The sequence below is a fragment of the Opisthorchis viverrini genome, assembly GCF_000715545.1.
Source record: "Opisthorchis viverrini unplaced genomic scaffold opera_v5_359, whole genome shotgun sequence".
Classification (NCBI taxonomy): domain Eukaryota; kingdom Metazoa; phylum Platyhelminthes; class Trematoda; order Opisthorchiida; family Opisthorchiidae; genus Opisthorchis; species Opisthorchis viverrini.
The window spans coordinates 289,300-305,601 of record NW_008752021.1 but is presented as its reverse complement, the minus strand read 5'-3'; the positions used below and the strand labels follow the sequence as shown (position 1 = coordinate 305,601).

At 45.6% G+C, this 16,302-nt stretch overlaps 2 protein-coding genes across 2 annotated transcripts in view; one reads left to right on the top strand and one right to left on the bottom strand.

The window, feature by feature from the left end:
- The window catches only part of T265_10408 (hypothetical protein), a gene marked incomplete at both ends in the record, with an annotated part of 18,207 nt that extends 6,435 nt beyond the window's left edge, over window positions 1-11,772 (top strand). The window contains 3 exons of the mRNA XM_009176775.1: window positions 2,231-2,428; window positions 4,064-4,324; window positions 10,796-11,772. Of these exons, the coding sequence (XP_009175039.1) occupies window positions 2,231-2,428; window positions 4,064-4,324; window positions 10,796-10,930 (594 nt within the window). The remainder of the gene's footprint in view (window positions 1-2,230; window positions 2,429-4,063; window positions 4,325-10,795) is intronic.
- Window positions 9,782-14,474, bottom strand: T265_10409 (hypothetical protein; the record flags this gene model as incomplete). Its single annotated transcript, XM_009176774.1, has 2 exons — window positions 9,782-11,768; window positions 14,333-14,474. The coding sequence occupies 2 exons, from the start codon at window positions 14,472-14,474 to the stop codon at window positions 11,011-11,013; spliced, it is 900 nt and encodes a 299-aa protein (XP_009175038.1).
- Window positions 14,475-16,302: the final 1,828 nt, after the last annotated feature.

Here is a 16,302-nt window from a genome sequence, read left to right as displayed (position 1 = left end):
GGCTGCCTCATGTTTCAGTCGCTACCATATACGGGATATCGCGATGCATATATTTTTGTAATGTACTACTCATAAGGTTGCTGAAAACTACTCGACAGCCCACGACCGGTTTCGCCCTTCTTGGGGCTCATCAGGTAGGCGCAGTCCTCGAGTTTCCGGCAACCCTATGTTCTACTTGAAACTCGGGCCATCGGAGGAGTTTTAGCAAGCTTATGAGTAGTGCATCACAAAAATATATATGTATCGCGAGGCCTATATCCTATTTGTTATATCTTACCCTAATGTTGTGGGCTCGCTACGGGCACCCAGATTTGGTTTTTTCGTCTACAAGCATTTGGTCGCGTAAAAGCTTTTTCCCTAATGTGAACTGTTGTACAGAGGTCCTTCCACAACTATTTCAGCATCCACTATTCAGGCTGTGCCCAGTCGCACATCAACTCGTGATAGCAGTGCTCCTTCCCATTCTACTCGATTCTCAGTAGACCGTGGATATTGTAATTCTACTACTTTGTCAATCATTCATTCTTCCTTGGCACTACATCTCTCGTCAGTGCATAATTTTATTTCAAATTCACCCTGTGGGTGCGCGAAGCTTACCCTCACTTGACCGGACTGGACTGAACTTTCAGGTTGAATTCCTCAGGAGGGGCTGCTAAAGTTGACTCCGCAGATGAAAACATAGAAATTACAGTTTTGTCACGTGATTTGCTTTTCTAAGGTAAAGCCATGGCTTTATTTAACTTGCTAAAATAGAGAGAAGTTCCGCTGTAACACCCTTTCAGTGCCTGGCTGTCATTCCACCCGGAGGATGCACCAGGCCTGGAATGCTGCCAGGTATCCCAAACAGAAAAAGTCGAGATGCAGAGGTCGGGTTCGAACCACGGACCTTCCAGTCAGTAAATTCGCGCTCTAACCATGGGACCATCTCTTTTTCGACTTCGGCATTGATGAAGCAATGAGACGAGCCCTGATAAATCTCCAAAATCCCAGTGTTCAAATTGCCGCTGATGAGAACTTCTTCGATCTGGAGTACGGAGACGGCGTCGTCTTCACCTTTGAAAACCCAGACGAAACACAAGTCCAGTTGAATTGATTGACTGCTGCCATACCTTCTGTCGGCACGCGCCTAGCACCTTCAAAGTGAAAAGTTATGCTTCAGAACATGAGGTCTCTGAACATACCCCTTACAATTCAAGTATGCTTCAGAACATGAGGTCTCCGAACATACCCCTTACGATTCAAGGAGAATCATTGGAGGTTGTGGAGAACTTTACTTGCCTCGGTAGTTGTATTAGCTCTAACAGAAATGTATGTGATGAAGTTTATGAAGGAATCTCAAAGGCTCGAACCACTTGCTGATTTGCGCCGCTTGTGGAGTCAAAAAGGCCTATCACTGTGTCTATCTCAAGGGTCTCGTGTACCAGACTATAGTGATGACTGTGTTGTATGACTGCGAGACGTGGTCTATGCGAACAGATGATGTGAGGCGTCCTTGGGTTTTTGACCACCGACGCCTCAGAAGTGTTGCTTGTTCTGGATGACATCGACGGATCATTAACGGAGTGATTAGGAAACGGGTATTTTGCCGTACTGTAGACACAACTGTGGCGGAAAACATCCAGCACCATCAACTACGATGGATTGGTCATTTTCTACGCATGCCGAAACACCGTCTACCGAAACGAGTGCTGTACTCCATGAGTGCTTCAGAATGGCGGAAACCACGAGGTGGACAACAAGTGACTTGACAGAAGGGTGTGAAAGAGGTTACAGAGAGCTTGTTGTTGATTTTGTACGCCTTCCAAGATAGGGTCTCCGTGAAACCTGCGCTTGGCTGGAGACATTGCAAAAAGTGGCGGCTGAACGACGTCAGTGGCCTTCTTCCTGTCAGTTTCTTTCCAGATTGTTTTATTGAGCGGTTGGAGGTGTAGGTATCTCAGAATGCTTGACATAGGTCAGCACTAGGTTCCTTCCCTCACCCACTCTTTTCCTCTTCTTTTCACTCTTTGGCTTTTAATAAATTACCTTCTGGTTATGAGCACTGATGTTGCTGTCTCCGATGATGTTGATTGATTGTGTTCTCGCTGCGAAACGTTCGTGTCCGATACTCAGTTTTCTGCTTGTTAAAGCGTTGTTGGCATTTGATCACACATGTATGTATAAGTGAACCCCGTCCATTATACTATATGTTCATCGTCTGCTTTCCGTCTACTGACATTTCTGTGTCCAGTTTGGTTCAGTAAGCCCCGGGCCAAAAGCAAAATCGACAACGTTGCCACACAGTTCCCAATTTTCGCCCGACCCAGAGAAACCCGAGAGTCCTCTCCTTCCGAGTCTTGTGGCTGCGGACTATGACAGTGCCAATAGCGACACTGACGATAAAGCTGCTGACAAACAGCTTGTCGGAAATACAGAAACTTGTGAAACTGTAAGTACTTACCTATTCAACCCGGACTGGTTCAAGCTCCTCAGAATTCTGGTTAGACACTGCTTCGCAGTTTTTTTTCAAAATTTTGTTGGGTCCCTTTATGTCACATTTGCACAATGCCTTTCAGTTTCATCTTTCTCCGTTTCCAGTGTTCTAGGTTCATTGATCTCGGGTCTTGCCTTTTTGCTGTGACATTACAGCAGAGTGGGATGTCATTATTGACCCGCTCTTGTGATCTTAGGTTCTGGTTATTTTTGGTCTGTGTTGCAATAACAGTACTAACGCTTTTCTCCCCATTCTGGTCAGTTGTTAGATTTGGAAGTGCTTCCAGTACGCACTTGTGTTTGAAACGTTTATGTTGGTTGACAAAGCTCCTGGATAGTCCACCACCCGTTTTGCCCTTTACCTGGCTCATCAAATAGGTGTGATCTCCGAATTTTCACCCATTTTATCTATCAGTCGAACCCAACTTGGACCTGAATACAATCAAAGGCTCATTTGCGAGTTGAGTTGATGTTAGCTGGATGCTCAGATGAAACTTTCGTTCGTGCTACCATTCAACCGAATGTGATTCACAGCAGCTGCCTCATGTCCCAATGGAAAAGAGATTATTTTTCTCGTATTCTAGCATATTTTCCTTGATATGAATGGCACTACTGCAAACTATTGAACAGGCTTCAACCGGATTCACGCTTTTTTTTTACCCAATTCCTGAATTTTCACAGGGATCTCGTAATTGGTCACCAAATGGGACTCGCATACAAATAGAAAGTCCTTTGCGAATTAGGATCTCGTTGACTCTTCCGTTATTGCCACATTGATTTTCAGAGCAGTGCTTATCTGTGCATACATTCAGTGTAGTTTGGTCAAATGAGGAACTGACACATTGAGGGGCAGCAGTCCTAGCATGTCTGATAAGGTCTATGATACTATGTTGCCTTCTGTAATCCCATAGTGTTTGATACTGACCGCGGTAACTGCAACAAAGTGAGCCCATATAGCTTTTCTTGACATAACCATAGTCGTAGGGTTGATAAAAACTTCTTGACAGCTCACCGCCCGCTTCGTCCTTCTTGGAGCTCGTCAGGAAGTTTCCATCAACCCTGCTTTCTGTTTGAAAGCCTAACAGTACGTAGGTGCAGCGTTAAACTAGTCTGCAGATTAATCTGCTGTTAACACGAGAGTCTGATGAACCTCTTGTTTGTGATGTACTTTGAGCAGAAAATAAGGTTAATGGAAACTCGGAGTCTACACGTACTATTATAAGCCCCAAGAAGAGCGACATCGGTTGTAGACTGTCGAATAGTATTCTGCTACCTTGTAAGTAGAGTGTTATGCCACGAAAAATACTTCCATATCTTGAACAGTTCGTCAACTGAACCTCAAAGTGGCCTTCTTGTAGCACATTTGGTTGAAGAATATCATAAGCGGGATATACAGGTAAAATTTGCCCCTCTCTCGTTGCATTTTTCCGTTACGGGGATCGACCGGCCTTGCTACCTTAAATTGTATCGTACATTACGAAAATCCGTCTGCGCTTTCTCTCAGTCCAGGCATTTGGCACTAAAGTAGTAGGATGTTCTAAATATAACCAGTACAATTTCGTTCGGTTCATGTTTATTCTTCTTTGACTAGGTGGAACCCCTACCAAACCCCCCTACCAAATCATCTCGCGGCCGTCGTCAACGTGGTGGTCGACGTCGAACTGCAAAACGTTCGCGAACACTCACGAAAGCGGAGGACAAGTTCGCCTCTGCAGACGAAGGTTTTCCCCCTCCACCACCCTCAGAAAAAGATCCTTTCTCATCTCATCCTGTTGTGCAAATGGCCATGAAGCGTCGCATTGTTTCAAAGAACCCTAATCGAATTCACAGCCGTCCAACGCTCCTACATATGGTAGGTTCTGTTTTTCCACTGTATTGCGATTTTTAATGCTCTGCTAATGTGTCTTAGATTCACTTATCTTGACCTTGAATAACATCAAACTACTTGCATTCTTTGTGCAGTACGACCGGACACTTCAGATTGGCCTGTGCGTTCCTGCAAAATTGACCACCAATGATCTTTTTTGGACATGCGCTGCCGCTCTGCTCCAGAAGTCAAGACTTCTATATCGTAGACGGTGACAGTTGATCATCTTCTGAGTTCTGAGTGTTAACGATTTCAGTTCTAGTGCAGGTCCATAGAGATAGAGCTTTCAAGGAGGTCGAGTTGGCGCATCAGATCGCGCGATTGCCTGCCCTCCGAGGGGTCCCGGGTGAGCGGCAGGGGAGCAAAACGGCGTTGTAGTAAACGTGCGTAAGTCATGCTGAGAATGGGTAGTAAAATTAAGGGCTGTTTGCTGTTGATTCACAACCAAATGCATCACAATTATACCCTCAAGTGATACATACATCAATCCCTTAGAAGTCACTTAACTATATGCATGATGTACACCTTTTCAAACTGTCTAAACGTGCCTTCTGGGCGTACTTACGGACAAATTGACCTAACGCGGCTGATCAGTGATCACGTGGACAGTAGTTCATTAACGGGAGTACATGGAGTTTTGCACAATCAGTTGTGCCTCAAAAGCAGTGGACATCTTTGTGTTGCTGAACTGACCACGTATCCGGTAGCGCCCAGTGGTGAGGCTCCACTCTTGAGTTTCGAACATTCTTTACCACTTACGTTTATTCGGGTCATACTTTTGTTCGATACAGAGTGAGATCGAAGGAACAAACTCATCATCTAGCAATCGGAAAGCTCTGACACAAAAGCCAAACTCCTATCAAACTAGCCCGTACGAGGCTCTGAAAGCCGCATTCACAGACGTCCGTCGTAGCTGGGACAAGATGAGCACTGTCATTCGTGCGACAAGGAACTCGGTACGTGGCTTTTTTCTGAAGTCCTACCAAGTAAACATTGGATTTCATAAAGATAACTGTCACTTGCCGATTCCAAACTTTGTATCCTTTCGAACACTGAGAATAATTCGGCCACGAGAGCTGTTGCGAGTCAGCTCAAGCATAATCACTGTGCGGACAGAGAAACCTTGTGGACTAAGATGGCTCAGGAAGTGGAGGGAGTGTAGCTGTGAATGTTGGGAAACGCTTTCACTTGGTACAAAACGGAACCGAAGAAGCCGGCTGTTAGTGCAATCAAGCATAACAACAGGGATATACAACGAAAACGACCGACTTGACCACTGGGCCACATGTTTTGGACAACGCTCATTTGGCCGTCTGCCTGTGCCTACCTTTCGTTCGACCACCTCTACTGGAGCCGTGGTGTCAGTTTGGACCCTCCCTGAGTTTCGGAAATACGAATATGTCTTTCTCTCATGGGGCGCCATCAGGCCGCTGGGCTGGATGAGTTTCTTCTAGCGTTATTCAAGGAGGTCGAGGGTCTTTGATCAAGTTGTTTAAACTAGAAGAAGAATGCGTCGCAACAGTCGGAGGTTAATCAGTCATTGTACTCTTATTCAAAAGAGTTACCGACCATATAGATGTAAACTTTATTCCGTTTGAAACGCGACTACTAGCCTCAATAACATTGCCACCTTTTTCACGCGAGACACAAGTTCGAGAGCACCAGGCAAGATCTCGTCCAGTTAGAGAGTTCACTGTCGACATCTCCACGTGATCGTGTGCTTAGGTGATGTCGCACACACTGCGAACCACTTATGACGGTTTTTCTTGATTTCAAAGCATTCTCCGATTCCTTAAAAAGATTGGATTTTCCACATGTACCCAACCGACAAGGAGTGGTATTTAGGTCCTTCTCGATATTTTCAGTGCAGTTTATTTCCATACTTCTTGTGGCTTAGGAGTTTACAGTGAACTGTCCAACATTTCCCCCACAACTAGGGGAGTTCATCAGGGATGTCATCTCTCTCCGCTTTTGTCCACTTTCTCGTCGGCGCCATCATAAGATGTGCGTGTGACAGCAGTCTATTATTGGACGACCGTCTAAATAAGTTACTTGAACAGTATCGGAGTTGTTCTCTGTTGCGGCATGTAGATCGCACTCTTAAAATTCAAGGCCTTACTTCAGGATTCTCCACCCTAATGGACTTCTTTGGAGCATTACAACGAGAAGCTTGAGCCGTCTCTCTCTCTCTCTCTCCATCGTTTTGTGGCAGTTAAGCACCAGTTTCCACCACTGGCGTACTGCTTTCTTTGGTAATAACAATAACCCACTCGTGAACTCCGTTGTTTATCGATCGTAGTTCAGCATTACTTGGTCGATTTTCACCTGCCGTTCGGTGGCGGACTGCGTACAGTAAACTCCGTCGTGCCAAACCAGTTTCTTGGAAAGTCAAATCGTCGCACTCAGACCGCGGGACCCCTTGGATTGATTTTTTTACACATGTTGGATATGGACTTTCATCGCTTTCTGTACCTTTTTTAATATTTCAGTCAGCTTAGGTCTGCTAAAGTGATCTTAGGTTACATACAAGATGGACATTTAATGGGAACACCCTTGGCGGGTACAAAAACGACTCTCTTTGTGGTTGCCTTCTTGGATTAGATTTTCGCAATGCGGGAGACGATCTCTCAGTACAAACCGTGGACCAATGTGTGGGGATATTTTGGTAAAAAGCCTCACAGATAGACCGAAAATCGTCTGCAGTGGTTTTTAAACACGCAACCACTTGTTCTTAATCCCGTATGGAAATCCCTTCCATATTGAGAAGTCTTGTAGTCTAGCGAAGCACCGGCCCTATGCTCGTATGTTAGTTTTCCCGTGTCTTACATAACACAGTGCTGGATCTATGCACCAATTTATCAGCTCCCGCCTGCAAATCGCAACTACCTACCGCCCCCCCCCCCCCCCAAATCATCGGTGAACGAAACTGCGGCAGCTACAACCACCGTACGACGAGTACGCGGTCATTATAGCTGACAATGATGATGATGACAGTGTCGGGACGGCTCCACATGCGGTTTTACTTGTCCTGCGCCAGATCTTTAACAACGTAGTACAAAAGCCACGCACACAAACCGTCGTCCTTTCCCTTTGATACTGCAGTTTGTTATCGTGATTTGCACTTTACTGATGTAGATGAAAAATTCAGGCCACATTGGATTAGAAGAGCGGGGGAACTGCAACGACAGTCTGCACCTAAGATCTTGCATCTCAGATGTGTAAGGCATTCAAAGGGAAGTTTGTGCGAGGTATTTTTTTCATTGAATGTCACTCAACCGAGACCACTTCTGGTTAGCCTTTCCCGGAAGGCGACGGCTGCTATGATACAGAGTTTGAGTATTCTAATACTCTCGAAATCCTATTTTTTGGAATGTTTTCCTCGGAATAATCTAAATTTGAATGTACCCTAATTGTCTTTTTCGGCAGCGAAACGAATCTCTGTTCGTGTCGACTTCTATTAAGCCAAATAAAATATATTCTTTGAGGCATGATAGAACAACCAAGCAGTGGAAAGTGCGCCAAATTAATAGGACAAAAATAAAATTTTTGTGATGTACTCATAAGGCTGCTGAAAATCCGTCGACAGCCCACCTTATGAACAGTACATCACAGATATTTACGTGTGTCGCGATATCTCGAATATCGTAGCGACTGAAACATGAGGCGGCCTGGTGCAGCACATTCAGTTGCCTGAGAACATCACAAACGAGAGATTCAGCTGGGTTCCAGGTGAGTCTCTCGAAAAACCAAATCAGTTTGCAAATGAGTGTATATTCGCTGAAAATAAAATTTATTTGTCTCGAGTTTGTCATGCATATCCGGCGATTGCAGCAGTGTTTGTCGCCTGCTGGTACTGCACAAAAGCAGTGGAATCTTTCCAGAGGTCACCGTTTGTCAACAGATGAACTGTCTCTTCATTCTGGGCTTTCAGTTCTGCACTAAGTAACTCCATAAATTACTTGATATTTGTTTCAGAAGCGCATCAGATTGCTCTTTCTCTTATCGCCCATTGTGTAAAATGATCAATTTCGGAATGTGAATACCACCATGTGTGCTTTCGGGCAAACGTGAAAAAACATCTCCAATATATGCTTTCATAGTTTGCGCGAACCGATTTCCACTAATCAATGTTGATACATTAAACTCGACGTAAAATTACTTTCCGCTTCTACATTTTTCCGACATTTGGCACATGTGTTGTGATAGCCAAAGATAAAATACTCGCTTATTCTCAGTTTCTCGTTAGATAAACTCACTTTCTCGCTCTATCCTTGACGGTTCGGTTGTGTAGTTTGACTGCCCGTTATCTTTATACATAACCTCACCCGGTCTGAATTGAACACCGGGGAAGTCAAGGGAGAATTGAAATGCAGTTTTCCGTTCAGTGTTTTCCTTATAAATAGACTTGAGAACTAGTCGCCATTATTCTATCCATACGCGGAACTGATTTACGAGCAGATCTCAGCTAAGTTAAGGGTGGAAAGTTGTGAGCTGAGACCCACCCACTTCTAATGCCGATCGGGCAACTTGATCGTAAACGTACGTGAATGATATCCAGGTTTGTGGACAAGTTCAACTGTGGCTTAAGGCTTAACGACGTCCGTACGGTCCACTTTCTCACCATCGAGAAGAACACGCACCACGTCACAGTGACCATCACTTCGACGTTCATAAACTGGCATCTATCCTCCAACCGCCCAGCGCATTCGCCAGTGATTTTGTATTTGTGAAGTATGTATTTCATAATGATAGGTTTCGTAATTCGAAGAAAAGTTCGAGAGGCATTGTATTGCAATGAGTCAGGAGTAGATGTTGAAGAGGCGTTAAACCCATTATCACATTCAGTTCTCTAGAGTAAACATAGGTCATAAACAGCGAGCAGATTCAGTAAATGGGCGCCTAATTGTGATATAATTCTGTCTTCTACACTTCGGTCAAGAGCCCCAATCAGCGTGTAGTTGAATTTCATAAGATAACGTATTCGAGTTACCCGTCTGGCCGACGCATTCACGTATTCTTCAGCTTCCTGCTTCAAGGCTTGTAAATATGTGTTCTCATCACCCTCGTTTGAGCAATTCCTATCCTTCCTGGAGCAGTTATTATGGGTCATAGGGACAAAAGAGGAAATGTATATAACTAGGGGTCATCATTGGCTATGCGGGGAGTTGAATCCTTTACATCAAGTATGTGAAGTGAGCGCGCTACCACTTCACCAGCACACACTGGGGTGTCTCAGTTATCAGGTCTGGACAGGACTGGTTAGGCTGACGCCTCCAGCTATGGTCCTGTAACCGACCGATTTATCTGCCAACTGACTGAGCTGAGTAGCTAAGGCGCCGGCCGACGGACCGGAAGGTCGGTGGTTCGAACCCAACCTCAGTATTTCGACTGCTCCTGTCCAGGTTTGGGCAACCTGGTAGTATCTCAGCCCTGGTGCTTCCTTCGGGTGGCATGACAGCTAGGCACCGGAAGGGTGTCACAGCTGAACGATTTGTCAGCACTTCACACTCAGATAACGCCACGGACGTCTGAAGCCTCTCAGCAATTTTGGATCAGTTGTGGGTGGTTGCGAGATTTTTAGAATCTGAATTCAACCAGTGGTGTGAACGCGACTTCTACAAATCTCGCAAGGTCAACTTGTTACTAGCGGCTCGACACGTTTGAAATCATTGTACACTGCCCCCAGCATCATTACCTTCAGTCCGTGTTCTAGCGTAAGAGAATTAGAATTTTAAGCAAGCCAACTCAGGTGAGCAATACTATTGACCGTGCCTTAACTTGACGGTCGAATGTTAGGTGTGCATCCATTGAAAATGGTGATATATTTGTTGGAGAGGAGAATGAATCAACTATTTTTGGAAACAACTTTGCAGATAAATGAAAAGCAGGATGAAACATCTGCAAGGTCAATTGGCGCACCTCGCAGCAATGCATTCAGGTTCTTTTTTAGTGGGGACTCGACATGCCTATCACAAAATACTTAATCCTCACGTGATCAGTGAAAATGCGGTTCACTCGACTGCGGTCACTTAAGTAGAAAAACCGAGGTGAGGCACGTGATATGGTATTCAGCCAAAGGTGATTTATCTCTTGTTCTCAGAATTTAAACGCTAGGGAACACAACAGGTGAAGAGGTCATACTTTCCTCAACAATGTGGCTGATTTCTACGGCGTTATTTCACTTCCTAATCCCTTGTAGTCCATGACATCTACGCTCTCACGTGTCCTTTCAGTTTCTTCAAACCGCCTACCTACGACATTGCAAGTGGTCTGTTTATTGTCAGTTTCTTTACTTTTTGCTACTCATTGTCGGGGTAAATCTTACTTTTAGAATCACTTGCACGAGATGGCACTTGAGGTTTTGGAGGCGACCTGCGTTTGTCTCCACTGGCAGGTCGGATCCTTCTTCATTTCGCTGCACTTGTTACATGCCACGTTTTTCCCCATCCAATACAGCTCCTGGCCGACGAAATGCGGACAGAAAGAAACCAACTTATGCAATGCGTTCGTTACGTGGTGAAGCACAATTATTTTCTAGAGCGCGAAGAGGACAAGATGCAAGCATGTGATCTTGGAATTTGCGATACATAAAATGCCTTTGTACAGAGATAATCTACTGACGCAAATACGTGATTTTTCTCCATTTGATTGGGGGTTGTACACTTCTCGTGTCATTGACTGGGATCCTGGGAGTTTGGGATTACTGGTGAATATCTGTTGACGTGCCTTCGCATTCTGTTACCACGTCTAGACGCTACGTGTACTCGTGTGCCGCCATGTGCCGCCTTAGAACGGGACCGTTTGAGGTTGCAGTTATATCGACGCCCAGCACGCATTGTCACCTTGCGACGGCGTTTGCACACTGCTGCTGGGAAGGACCGGTGGAATGCAACCGCTGGTGAGGGGCCGAAATGACTGAGTTGATTAAGTGTCTCAAAGAACGATGGTGGACGCACGTCTACCTCAGTTGGGGTAATGCACGTCTTGAATGCTTCGTTCGCTGGCTTAGTGTTATTGTGCCACCAGCGAAAACATTGAGCAGAACAAATCGCGGGTTGTCCGGGACATGCTGGACAAGCCATGGTGGCTGCGGCCTCGCAACCTGTTTGCACTCGTAAGTGGCAAGCGGTACAAGGAACCTGGCTGGATAGATCGTCAGGTGATCTTAATCCCGTCGCCAAATCTGGATGCAGAGTTCCCAGTGCGACCAATCGATGCCTTTTTGTAGGTTGACGGACATTATCCGTTGGGACGGTCGCGTCATTGTTTGCAGCTTCTGGTGGGAAGATTCCGTGGCCGTCGGAGGTGTTGGCTGATGGATCTGTATCGGGAGTAGAAGACGCCGTGGAAGCTGGACCCGGAGCATCCAGTGGCATAAAACTCTGGCTGGGGACTGCTGCATCTTCTTGAGTTCCCAGTTCTCTATCACCTGAAACAGGAGAGGTAGTCGGTGAATTGCGGCTGATCGATAGGATTCGGGGTCTGTACTGTATGCGACAAGTCGGCTTGCAGTTAAAAGTACTCGGATTGACTTTCGTGAGAGAAACACACACCGGTGCTGCTTGCCAGCTTCACTCCTACTGTCTTGTCAGACAATAAGTATGAAGTTACCTTATAAAAATACTCATTCTTCCCATGTGGCAGTAAAATGGCTGAGCGATCAGAAAGCATGACCTTACGAAGTCGTGGTGCGAGTCGCTTTGTGACTACAACTAGAAACTCGGACTCTTTGGTAGGCCACTTTTTAGTCGTAACTTGTCAACCGACTTGCATAAAAATGGTTTTTAAGCATGTCTCAAATGATTGACGCAATCATTAACTGTTCAACTAAATAGCGCATAACGGGCTCACTGGCTCCAGCTGCTACAGTTTCGTCAATCGATAATACAGCGAATAAGGGGGACATGTATATGGTGAAGCAGGTTTCTTGGCGCTTGTTCTAGGTTCGTGATCAGGTGAGGAATGGCCTGAGGGGGGAACAACCTTGGTGCTGGATTGATACCGGCTGTGATTCGGCTATATTAGTAAGTTTGGTCATCGCTTTACCTCAATCCAGGATCTCCGCCCACAGGCAGAGACAGTTTAGATCCTACTTGGTCTTCTATTCATAACGTTGCTACGTTCAGTGCGACATTGACAAATAATCGGGAGCCACTCACGACACTGGACAGTTTGACTGCGGGATACCCAGCCCGGGGCAGCAGGGAGTAACGTGTGGATTTTTCACTCTTGGTGATACTGTGTGCAGTAGATGTGTTGAAAGCCGCATCGGCTTCTTGGAAAATTTTGAATTGGGTTCGACCGTATTGAATAATTTGCACGCACCTGTGGACTGTCGAACTAGCGGGGTATGGGTTTTAGGACGAACCTTCCCTAACCCATCTCTCCTACGGGAAATGCGGTGTCGCCGTTTCCATGGCCGTAAACATACTGTTCGCATGGAGGAAATAGCTGATCCCTGTCGCAGATGACGGTATGGTTTTGTCCCCTGTTTACCCTTCGTTACTCCTCCTGGCATGGTTAAACGTCCTGGAAGGAACAGTTTAATCCGCGAAATCATTGCAGCATGACAGCCTTTGGTTTGGGACGTAAACGCCCACCAATTGGATTTCAGACTATAATGGCTAATTGAGCCCTCTTACTCGATGCGATTGCGACACCTCTCTGAGTGTACTCCGTCATAACCGGATACTTGGGGAACTATATTTTATGTGCTGGTAGAACACGAGGGAGAAAGCAGATGCACCTCAGAATGGCGGTGCGCAACAATGTTCGACATCTCCGGAGTTCACAGTTATGCACGCAGTGCTACTCGAACGTCTAAACAGATACACAACTTCAATATCCTAATTACATGTATGGGGCCAAACTTGGTGTTTGTGTGCAGAGTCAACAGGAGAGTCCGCTTAAAGACGGTCGGGCCAGGTCAAGTGAGACTTCATACACCCTAAGGCGACTTTTCGGCACGAATTCACAGCGGTATGACACGAAAATGACAAACTTATTCGACACACATTAGAAAGTCGTCGGAAATATCCATCCCGTAAGCAAGACGCAAGGTTATCACGCAGAGTGGTTGGATTTGCGAGAAAACGAGCAACGTAAGAGATTAGAAGTCCTGACGGGCAAAATTTTGTATCTGAGTGAAGTGCATCAGGTGAGTATGGCTTTAAGCAGTGACTGGTGGAAAGGATGCTAAGTGCCGGGAAGAATTCGTCGGGTCAAGGTGAAATAGGAATCAACATGCATGCTATAAAATTACCCAGCTCGTTTGTCGATATTTCATTGCAACTAGGGGCGGTGTAGCTACCTAACAATAAGGCAAAAGTCATCCCCAATGGATCTTAGGAAGCGGACAGCAAATCAAGTGATGAATTAAAGAATAATAGACTAATCACCAGTGAACAGACAGCATTCTCAGTCTCGTACCACGAAAAACGACATCGAATTCCACCATGGGTAGCTTGAACGTGGGGGGAATGGCGACTAAGGTTACTCGGCACTGTTACACTGAAAGCAATGAGTACCCGATGGCTGCTGATAAGGTCATCGAAACGGTGAAGAGTGAGGTAAAAGATAACAGTTAGGCGTTTTGGTACATTAGGGGGAGCGATCATCTGGCTGCAGATTTAATCCAGATACGCGTAGATGCGATCACTCATGTCACCAAGGTAGTAAACTAATAAGGGTGTTTCAGGTAAATTAGAGCCAAGAGTCACTGGGCTAACTTCTGCGCCCACCTGACCCAGGGTAGGGTCGCTAATAGACCAATCAGAAGATGAGGTAATCACATCATGGCGTGATAATGACAAAAAAGTGACAAGACTAACGCACCTGAGTCCGGTTTGTGCGAATGGGAAGCTTCGCCTTCCAAAGACAGGTTGCAGGGCGTGGCGCTCGGTATGGTCTAGACTAGATAAAGGAAAATTGACTTACTGAAACCTCGCCTTCTAAAACATAAGTTATAAGCCTTATAACGTTATGACGGATTACCTGGTTCTGGTTTTATCATTCTTATCTGGAATTCGATCTCCTGTTCCGTCATACGCCGCTGGCGAGCAAAGATTATATTGACAATATGCTGTTGTAGTTCGCATGTCATTTTAAAGGCAGCATTCAAATCCAGGAAACGCATTTCACTCGATAGGGCGCTGGCGTTGTGAATCTATGTGCAAGCAGTCATACTACTATTCACTACGTCGCACCTTACAGCTGTCGCAAATAATCGCAGGAGGTCACGGGATGGCATTGAAAGCTGGAAAATCAAAAGACAATAGAGAAGTGTGTGCGGATGGATTCTATTCATTCATGGTCACGTGACCACTGTTAGTTCACGGTGTTCGAACAGTGATGCAGTCTTTGGAACACTGAAAACACGATCAAACCGTTTTTCTGCTAAACTCACATTCGTTGGAACTGGTTCGTCGCAGTGTGATGGTGGTGTTCTACGCTATCCCAAAGAAGGATGCCACAGTAGCCGTGGTGACGTTCGAACGTCGGTTGTTACGTCCGTCACTGTCAACTAATCGAAGGGATCAACGTACAGTAGTCCAGGTAGTTAATAGCGTCACCCGGAGCCCGACTGCGAGTGCTGCACATTGATTTTTGTGAAACGGTGGACGGTTTTAAGTCAGAATGATTGCGGGATCGAGGTTCATATTGTCAAGCCTTGGTATTTGCTTGGATCGCTTGTAACTGTATACGTGGAGCACGAGTACAATAGCAGCGCCTCGTCTGAACGTCGCCAACAGAGGACGCTGTGTTGCAGAATATTTATTCGCTACGACCGGGTACATGTGATGCTTGTGCAGAAACCCTCGTTACCATCCATATTTCGACGGGAGTCGTGAGCAAACCGAGTGTAGTGTGGCGGATTTGTATCGACAGCTGCGCTAAATGTAAGCAATGCTGCCAAAGACGTGCCACAACGTCATTTGGAGAAGCTTTTTGGTAGATTGGGATGTGGTGCCCTGAATACATGCTCGAACTTCTATTGATCACCAGATCACTCTGAACGCTGAGTGAGGCAAACATCGCTGGCGAGTGGGCAGGAGTTCCGGTCTAAGGCACACATCACCTGCCGAACTTGGTGAATAGTTCGTAGTCCTGTCACGTAATGGTAAAATACACGGGATGGTGTTGTACGACATTTGTAAGCTTATTCATGTAGAAGGGTTATGATGGTCATTATTTATTCCACTGACAAGAATGTAAGTTTATTTCCAAGTATGAAACGTAAAACTTTGTGAGGTTATGTGATTTCAGGTATGGATAGCAAAGCAGTTGCCAAAATTATATTCACTTACAAGAATCAGTCAACAGCTGGACACGCACATTCTTGACGGAATGGGGTAAAGCGCTTGCTGGTCACAAAGGACATCTAGGGACTGACTTTCGCCTATTTTAGTCTGACCACCAATAAACAGGCCAAATCTGTTGGCTCTGACTGCCCAATTAGTTACGGATGTTACGAGATGGACTGTGAATACCGACTAAAATGAATGTCCCGTGAGCAGTTTTTGGACAACCCTATGAACGAAGACTATGATGCTTCCTTTCTCGACCACGGTTTTTACAAGGAAAACCTAAAACCTGAAATGCTCAGCGGTCCGACAGGATACGTTGGACCAAACCGGTTGAACAATACATTCCAACACTGTCGGATGGCTCCGATTCGCCCGAAAGGCGAATAAGGAATTGGTAGAACCCTAAGCTCTAACGCCTATGAACGCTTACGTACGTAAATTGAAACTTAGGACCGAAATTTCCCACAGAGGCAAAAAATGGAAGCGGTCTTCGTGGCTGTGCTGCTTTCTACAGTTTTAAAGGTCGTGCAGAACCAGTAACTAGGCCAACTAAGAGACACAACACGAATATTTGGTTCACTTTGTTAGATACCATTTCTATGTTGAAACGCAAAGGACAGTTCAGAAACACACAGATGTGGAAGACAAAGTGTCTGG